Consider the following 10,058-nt stretch of genomic DNA (forward strand, 5'->3'; position numbering starts at 1 on the left):
TGATTTTTGTTATATTTGAATGATTTATAATATTGAAATATTGTATATTAGATTTAATTTTCAAAAATTTTTAATATTGAGTGATAATATTGAAAATTTGTGAATTATATTTTATTTTTTTTTGTTTTTTATTTGAGAAAAGACAACGCTTTTTAAACGTTGTCGTAGGTGGAAAAAGCGTTGTTACTAAAAAAACGCTTAAAAAGCGTTGTCTTTTTCTAATATCACAACGCTTTTTTATGCGTTGTTTTTGCTTAAAACGACAACGCTTTTTAAGCGTTGTCTTTGACCGCGGCCTTTCCCAACACTGGCTACGACAATGTTTTTTTGTGACAAAGACAACGCGAAAAAAGCGTTTTCGTATTTAGATACGACAACGCTTAAAAAAGCGTTGTCTTTTCCAGAAACGACAACGCTTTTTCCGCGTTGTCTTTGAGTGTGGTCTTTTACAACACTGGCTACGACAACGCTTTTTCGGAGACATTAACAACGCGGAAAAAGCGTTGTCTTTGGCCGTTTTTCTTGTAGTGCATCTTGAATCTTTGTGATAATTTTTTTGGATATGAGTGACTTTGATTCTCTTTATGAGGTTTTGTTTGCGCTTGTTGCTCTCTTGGAACAACAAGTAGAGTTAACCTGATATAGAAAGAAGTTCTTGGATTGAAACATAAGGGCATCTGTATTTTCAACGGCTCTGTATATTTTTTTGGGAAAATAAGTTTTTTGGTCCATTATCTTGTCTATGTTTTGATTTTGGTCCATTAACTTTTCCGATGTATGGGTTTTAGTACACTAACTTTGCATTTTCAGTGTTTTTTGTCCAACTGCATACGTGTCAACTTTTTATTAATTCAAAATGATGACGTGGACCAATCAAAAGGTGACACGTATGTAGTTGAACCAAAAAACACTGAAAATACAAAGTTAGTATACCAAAATCCACATAGAAAAAGATAATTGACCAAAACCCAAATGGGATATAGTTACTGGACTAAAAAAACTTATTTTTTCTATTTTTTATAACTATTTTTTTCAATATTTTTTATTATTCAACAGTTACTTGAATTATTTAAAATACTAAATAATATTAAATTAAAAATTATAATTAATAATATATGTGATAAAAGAAATAAATGTAAATGAAATTATAAATAAATATAAGTGAATTGAGAGAGGGTCCCATAAAAAATTATTGAAGAGGTTTATGATAACGGAGAGAGGTATAAAAAGAGATAGGATTTTTAACTTTTGATGTGGCAATGATGTGGCAGAACAAAACCTCATGTAGCGATTTAGGATTACAGATGCCCTTATCAAAAAAATTAATAATAAGTACTCGGTGGATATCGAAACTGGAGTGGAGGATCCCACGTACGATAAAAAAAACATGTGGATGCATGCGTAGATAAGAAATGAAGTAATACAAAAGTTTTATTTATTAAAATATCATGATATATTATAAAATCTCGGAATAAAATAACAAAATCTCATAATATAATTATTATAAATATCATTGTACATATAGCATTATTCATTAAACGACGAGGTTTGATCATGGACTTGCATAAATCCAGTCTATTATCATTTTTCCAACCACACAATGGATATTTGCCTTTGGAATACGGCGAACAAATCATAATTAGAAATTGGAAAATTCTCCTTCCTTTGTTAAAATAATATTCTGGAAAATTCTTGTTTGTAAATTATGTGTCACTAAAATACAAAACAAATAAAATTTAAAAAGGACAACAAATTTGACTCGCTTTTTAAGCAAACAAAGAAAGTAATGAATGTCCGTATACGAATTTGCTTCTTAGAGCAAGTCCAGCTGCCGAGTAAGCTGCCACGCGGTGAACTGGGCTTCTTCGGTCTATTTCATCTTTCGCCCGTGAAAATCTTGCATGTAGAAATTTCAATAACGTTTGAGAGAGATTTTAGAGGGTGAAGTATTTTTTTTGGTTTTTTTTTATTTCAATAAAATTTGAAATTTTGTAAAATTTAATTAAAAAAATTAAAAAAAAATACTTTTTAAAAAATCTTCTAAATAATATCGAATTCGTATGCAGGATGTCGTGGGTCTCGAGAATTTTGGTGCGGTGAAGCTTACCATTTTATTTTTATATTTTTTAGGGGAAAAAACAAAGAGTTGAAATGATTTGATAGGTGAAATGAAATGTCAGATTATTTCATTGTTATTTTAATTTTAAAAAAAATGATTTTATTTAAAAAAGTTTAAATAAATTGTAAAAATTTGCGAAACGGCTATATTTTAAAACCTATCAACGAACATATTTGAATCATATAAAGATGAATGATAAAAAAATTTGTCTTTTATTATTTATTTATGATTGTGTGTGTGGGTGTGTTTGTTTGTTTTTCTTTTTTTTAAAAAAAAATAACTTATTATGTTATGGTTTTAAAATTATGTAATTTTAATTGTTTATATTTATGTGCAATCTTATTATTATGTTTTAAAAAAGTTATTAAATGAATAAAAAATAATATTTCAATTTTCAACATCATTACAATTCACAACATTGCCACCACATAGCAGCGAAAAATTCGGTCGTATCCAAGGAGTAATATCCAACGGGTGATGTGGATTTTTATGATCGAATTTTACATGCGGCAACACTGAAAAAAAAAAAAAAGAATTATATATGTAATGCGTGTTTGACTGATATTTGAAACATTGAACTTTCTTCCTTAATCAAAACAAAAGTTATTTTCTCATGCGAAAATTAAACATTCATCAATCATGGATCTCAACATCCTTGGGGAGAAAGCAATGAATCCAGAAATTTTCTTGCCACTCTTTCTCAGCTTCATCGCACCATTATTATTGATTATATTCCTCCTGAAAAAGAAGAGAAATAAAAAGCTCCCTCCTGGCCCCAAAAAGCTCCCCATAATCGGCAATCTTCATCAGCTCGGCCGGAAGCTACCTCACCGGTCCTTCCAAGAATTGTCCAAAACATACGGAGATCTCATGCTCTTGCATCTGGGCTCCGTGCCTACGGTGATCGTGTCATCGGCCGACATGTCCCGAGAAATCTTCAAATCACACGATCTCACTTTCTCAGGGAGACCCAGCTTTTACTTAGGCAAGAAAAGCGCTTTCGTTTCATCTTGTACTCTCACTTTAGCCCCATACGGCGAGTACTGGAGACAAGTGAGAAAAATCGCGGTTTTGGAACTGTTGTCGGCCAAAAGGGTCCAATCTTTCGGTACAATACGGGATGGAGAGGTGGATTTCATGATCCGACGTGTGTCCGAACACGGCACGAGTCCTGTGAATTTGAGTTCTTTAGCGTTTTCGCTGTCGAATAACGTCCTCTGTCGCGCTGCTTTCGGGACGTTGAGCCCCGATGGGCATGGGAATGGAGATGGGGGAATGAACAAGTTTCAGCACATGCTTGAAGAAATGCAGCAACTGGCTGCTGAATTTAATGTTGCCAACGTTTTCCCGTGGCTGGCTTGGGTTAACAAGTTTAATGGCGTGGAAAGGAAGATCGACAAGAATTTCATGGAGACGCACGAATTTTTCGACAGAGTTATAGAACAACATCGGGATCCCGAGAGGCCTAAGCCTGATCAAGAAGATATTATCGATGTGTTGCTTCGGATTCAGGATGATCCCGATCAAGAATTCAAGCTGCAAGATGAACATGTCAAGGGTGTTCTTGGAGTATGTATTTTATTTCACAAAGTTTTCCATTCGATTTTCACTTCGTCTTTTATTATAACTCGACCATTTAAATACTTTGTTTTTTTTAAGTTTTAATTTTGGTTTTTTTGAAAAAATTTCAAATTTAACTTTAAAAAAGTGTTTTTTTAAGCACAACCCCATTCAAACACTTATTAAACTAAAAAAAAAAAAAGAAACACTTTCTAAAAAAAATCTTTTCTGATAGATGGGCAAATGGTCGAGTAGTTCAGGTTCTGACCCGTTTCGAAACTGTGATTTTTTGGTAAGTGGGGTAACTTGTCGGGTTCGAATTGTGCCCAAACATTACTAAGTTTAGCCGGGTTTGGATTTAATTGGGTCCAGGTAGAAAAACTCTATCGGAAAAAACTGGTGGGTACCTGACTGACTACCCGTTTTGGACGTTTAAGTCTTTAAGATATGAATCCTAGGTAAAGAATTTTTTTTTTTCTTACTAACTTGTGCATTTTTTAGTTTTTAGTACATTGTCTTCTAATTTTTGACTATTTAGTCTAATCGCTATGCAACAGCGAAAAATCCTGACACATTAAAAATGATAACACGGCTTTGGAATGCCGATTCATCAAATTATTATGTCAGCAATTTGATCAAAATAGCCGAATATTTAAAATTAATGTATCAAAATCAAATCAAATTTAAAATATTCATAGCTCATAAATCGAGCTTGATATGTAAAAGAGATTTCATATATTGAAGAAGAGTTTACAGAGACTCAAACATGCCTATTTATAGTAAAGTGATGACTGAGATTATACTAAGCCTAACTAAGAGACACGTAAGCTAATATTTAATATTCCCCCTCAAGATGATGAATGAATATTATGCATTCCCATCTTGGAGAAAAGACTAAGAAAATGAGAAGGCAGTAAAGGCTTAGTAAACAAATCTGCTAATTGAACCTCCGAAGAAACATGCATTAACTTCACGATTCCAGCTTGGACTTTTTCGCGTACAATATGACAATCGATGTCAATATGCTTTGTTCTCTCGTGAAAAACAGGATTAGACCCTATATGTATGGCTGCTTGGTTGTCACAAAACAATACAGCTGGTTCATCACAAAGGATTCCAAGATCAGCAAGAAGTGAACGAAGCCATAATATTTCACACATAGAAGATGCCATTGATCTGTATTCTGCTTCAGCTGATGATTTCGAAACAGTTTGTTGTTTCTTGGCACGCCAGGAGATCATAGACTCTCCAAGAAATACACAAAATCCAGTTACTGAGCGTCGAGTATCTACACATGCACCCCAATCCGCATCTGAGAACAGCTGAAGCTTCAGATTAGACTTCGATTTATATAGTAATCCTTGACCAATTGTTCCCTTTACATATCTGAGTATATCAAGTGCTGCCTCCATATGAGTTGTTCGTGGCTTAGAAACATATTGACTAAGCTTATTTACAGCAAAAGCTAAGTCTGATCGAGTAATTGTAAGGTACAGCAATCTTCCAATCAGTCTTCGATAGGATGCAGGATCATCAACTAAATCACCATCATCTTGCGTAATTCTGATATTAACATCCATAGGAGTACTTCGTGGTTTACATCCCAAAAGGTCTGCTTCTGTTAACAACTTTAGAGCATAATTTCTTTGGCAAATTGAGATGTCAATAGAAGATCGTGCCACCTCTATGCCCAAAAAATACTTTAAACTCTCCAAATCTTTCAAAAGAAATCTGCCATTAAGTAATTCTGTCAACTCAGTGGCTTCTTGTTTACTGTTTGTAGCTATCACTATATCATCAACATACACTAACAAGGCCAAAAAAACTGTACCACGAATTCTTGTGACTAAGGAGTTATCTGCATGGGACTGAGAAAAACCAATTTCTAACAATGTGGAAGAAAACTTTGCAAACCATTGTCGTGAAGCTTGTTTAAGACCATAAAGTGACTTGTGAAGTTTGCAAACTGCATTTACAGGTAACATCTCCCCCTCACGACAATAACCAGGAGGTAAAGTCATATAGACTTCTTCAAGCAAATCACCATGAAGAAAAGCATTATTAACGTCAAGTTGAGTAAGAAACCAACCACGAATAGATGCAAGAGCAAGTAATGTCTTGACAGTAACCAATTTGGCAACAGGAGAAAAAGTCTCAAGATAATCGAGACCCTCTTGTTGAGTATAACCCTTGGCCACTAAACGAGCTTTGTGACGTTGCAAACAACCATCAGCACCAAATTTTGCCTTATAGACCCATCGACAACCAACTGCGGTCTTGTTTGCAGGTAAAGACACAATAGACCATGTGTCATTGAGCTCTAAAGCCTTAAGCTCTTCAGCCATGGCCTGTCTCCACTCAGGCAAAACAAAAGCTTGAGCAAAAGTGTCAGGCTCAAGAACAGAAGAAATGTTATTAACAAAGACACAATAAGAAGGTGATAATTTGGAAGAAGAAAGAACAGAATGCAAAGGATGAGCAGTGGAAAAATTGGAGGAAGACTGAACCATATAGCATTGGTAATCAGTGAGATGAGAAGGCTTTTGTAATGATCTTACAGAACGAGTGGTTTGTTTCTGGACAGGAAGAAGTGAGGGAAGAGACTCAGGAAAAGGTAAAACAGTATCTTGGAATATGTCAGGAAGAACAAGAGAAGAAGAAGATTCCTTGAATGGAAAAATGTCTTCATAAAAAATGACATCCCGAGATATAAACACTTCATTTGTGTGAATGTTCAACAACTTATAAGCTTTATATCCTGGGGGATAACCAAGAAATATACATTTGACAGCTCGTGGGAAGAATTTATGTCGTGAGGACATAAGAGTGGAAGCATAACAAAGACACCCAAACACCTTCAAGTGAGAATACATAGGATGTTTACCATATAATTTGTCAAAAGGAGTTTGATTATCAAGAATTTTAGAAGGAGTACGATTGATGAGATACACAGCAGTGTTAATGCAATTACACCAATAGACAAGTGGAATATTGGACTGAAACAAGAGAGCCCTTGCCACATTAAGTATATGCTGATGTTTTCTCTCAACAATAGAGTTTTGTTGAGGTCTTTCCACACAGGAATAATGATGAACAATACCCTCTTTGTTAAAGAGATCAACAAAACCAAGCTCAGGAGCATTATCACTTCGTACGGATTTAATACAAGCATTGAATTGAGTTTTGACCATGCGACTAAAAACTGGAAAAATATTAGACGCATCAGATTTATTTCGCAACATATATACCCATGTGAACCTTGTATGATCATCAACAATGGTAAAGAAATATCGATAACCTTCAACGAAAATTGGAGTAAAAGGACCCCATATATCAATATGTAAGAGATTAAAGGAACGCTCACGAATCTTATTGAGAGAAACAAAAGGCAATCTCTTTTGTTTAGACAAATGGCATATTGAACAATGTTTTATTTCTGAAGCAATTGGATCAAATTGTAAGATATCACCTATGACAGAAATTCTAGTAGAAGAAGGATGCCCCATACGGCAATGCCATAATTCTGTCTTAAGAACACTACAAACTAAGGAAGAAGAAGACATATCTGGTTTGAGTAGCACATATATGTTTCCAACTCTTTTACCCGTCCCAATCATTTTGGTCTTGTTGATATCCTGGATATGACAAAAATCAGACACAAAAGACACGGAGCACATGAGAACTCGAGTAAGAGTGCTGATTGATAGCAAATTAAATTGGAAATGAGGAACATATAGAACATCATGGAGAATGAGATCTTTGGTTAAACAAACAGAACCCAAAAGTTTTACTGGAATAGTAAGACCATTAGGCAATGTGACAGTAGAGTTAACTGCCCTGGAAGAACTAAATAAGGAGATGGAACAACATATATGATGAGTTGCTCCTGTATCTATTACCCAATCTGTTCTTGAAATGGAAAAGGAAGAAGAAGATGATAAGTGTTTACCAGCAGAACAGGACACAATATGCTCTTGCTGTTGTCCTGTCGAATTGGAACCATTCCCAGCTTGGAGCTTAGTACTCAGAAACTCTATGAGCTGCTGACATTGATTTTGAGTCAAGGTGTCTATGGAGGTATTTGAAGATAACTCTGCAGTCCCTGATATTTGATGAGCTTGTGCCTTATTCGAAGTAGAATTCTGATTGTATCTTGGATGTCCAGGTGGAAATCCATGAAGCTTAAAACACTTATCAACAGTATGATTTGTGAAGTGACAATAAGAACACATCATCTTATCCAATTTTCCTCCATTTGATCTCTGAAATGGTCTCGTGTATGCAGCAGCAGAAACATTGAATGATGGATTTTGTGGCTTTGCAAACGTAGTAGAAGCTATGGTAACTGGTGAACTTACAGAATTTATACCAGTTGGAGAATCAACAACTACTTTAGGAATGCTACAATGTATGGATCTCTGCCTCTCTTCTTGCACTACAAGTGAAAAAACTTTTGTAATTACCGGTAGGGGCTCTGTCATTAATATCTGTGCTCGAACCTGTGCATAAGATTCATTTAACCCCATCAAAAATTGCATCACACATTCCTGATTTTGATAGTTGACCCATTCCTTCGTTGAACCACAATTACAGATTGAATTTGGTTGATAGTCTCGCAACTCATCCCAAAGCGTTCGCAACTTGGTATAATATGAAGTAACATCCATTGATCCTTGTTGTAATTCACCAAGATACCTCTTAATCTGATATACTCGCGGAGCATTGCTCTAATGAAATCGATCGCGCAAATCTGTCCAAATCTCACTAGCAGTTGTCATGTACATAAGACTATCAGCAATTTCTCGTGTTATAGAATTCAGAAGCCAAGATATCACCATGCTATTGCATCTAATCCAAGATCCATATAGCAAATCATCAGATCGAGGACATTGAATTGAAAATTCAGTAAAACTGAGCTTGTTTTTCGCTGTTAAAGCCACAATCATAGCTCGACTCCAAGTATTGTAGTTTGATAGCACAAGAATATGAGATACGAGCTTCAAACCAGGATGATCTCCATTTTGGAGGAAATAAGGACTGCTTGAATCTTCTGAGAATGCGCGAACAATCGGATTTGGATTTGGAGCTTGATTTCCTCCTCCTCCTCTCGCCATCGTGAGCCGATCAAAGTTGAAATTGGAACAATCTTCAAACAATCAGAGTTATGGATCTAGCTGCTCTGATACCATATTATAAAAATATTCATAGCTCATAAATCGAGCTTGATATGTAAAAGAGATTTCATATATTGAAGAAGAGTTTACAGAGACTCAAACATGCCTATTTATAGTAAAATGATGACTGAGATTATACTAAGCCTAACTAAGAGACACGTAAGCTAATATACACGTAAGCTAATATTTAATACTATTATGTCAGCAATTTGATCAAAATAGCCGAATATTTAAAATTAATGTATCAAAATCAAATCAAATTTAATGGATGAATTAATCCAAAAATGTAGCACTAAAAAAGATCATTTTCCATAAATATTAGTTGAAATATCTCTATTTACTACTCTAAACAAAATAATTTAGAACCTCAAACAACATGCATCTATCATCTTGTACACAGTGAAAGAATTGTTGAAGCTATCGAATTGATCGATATACTATATTTGCAGGAATTATTTTCGGCTGGAACTCATACTTCGTCCTCAACAATCGAATGGACAATGGCGGAGCTGATACGAAACCCACAAATCAAAGAAAAAGCTCAACGAGAAGTGAGAAAAGCCTGTAAAGGAAATGTGAAAGTAGAAGAAAACGATCTCCAAAGTCTCACATACCTAAAATTAGTCATCAAAGAGTCACTGAGACTCCATCCACCCGCCCCGTTGATGGTCCCTAGAGAAACTACAGAGAATTGCACCATCGACAACAAATACGAAATCCCCGCAAAAACTCGAGTCATTTTCAATGCAGCTGCAATCGGGACGGACCCGAAATATTGGGAGAACCCTGAAAAGTTCTATCCAGAGAGGTTTTTGAACAGAGATGTCGATTTCAGAGGGCATCATTTCGAGTTGCTTCCATTTGGTGCTGGCAGAAGAGGGTGCCCTGGAATCAATTTCGCGGTTTCTTTGGTAGAGCTTGCGATCGCGAATCTTTTGTTTTCGTTCGATTGGGAGCTCCCGCGGGGAATGTCACCACGAGAGCTTGATATGGAAGAAGCACCTGGGATCGCGACGCATAAGAAAATCCCACTTTGCCTCGTAGCTTCTCCACCACCAACTGATATCCATTAATATGTTTTGTGTAATTAGTAACACTTATTGAACGTAACCTCGGTTTTTTTGGTTATGTAATTTTGGCTTGTTTTGAATTTTGAAAATTTATTAACTATATGTGGTAAATTGAAGTACTTAATTCTATCGGTA

The 10,058-nt window shown here is 35.3% G+C and overlaps 1 protein-coding gene across 1 annotated transcript; it reads left to right on the top strand.

The window, feature by feature from the left end:
• The first annotated feature begins 2,610 nt into the window (after positions 1 to 2,610).
• LOC140879848 (strychnine-11-hydroxylase-like) lies at positions 2,611 to 10,058 on the top strand. Its single transcript, XM_073283778.1, has 2 exons — positions 2,611 to 3,688; positions 9,303 to 10,058. Exons 1-2 carry the CDS (start codon positions 2,759 to 2,761, stop codon positions 9,924 to 9,926), a joined length of 1,554 nt encoding a protein of 517 aa, XP_073139879.1. The 5' UTR covers positions 2,611 to 2,758; the 3' UTR covers positions 9,927 to 10,058.

The sequence above is a fragment of the Henckelia pumila genome, chromosome 2 (genome assembly GCF_033568475.1).
Source record: "Henckelia pumila isolate YLH828 chromosome 2, ASM3356847v2, whole genome shotgun sequence".
Lineage (NCBI taxonomy): Eukaryota > Viridiplantae > Streptophyta > Magnoliopsida > Lamiales > Gesneriaceae > Henckelia > Henckelia pumila.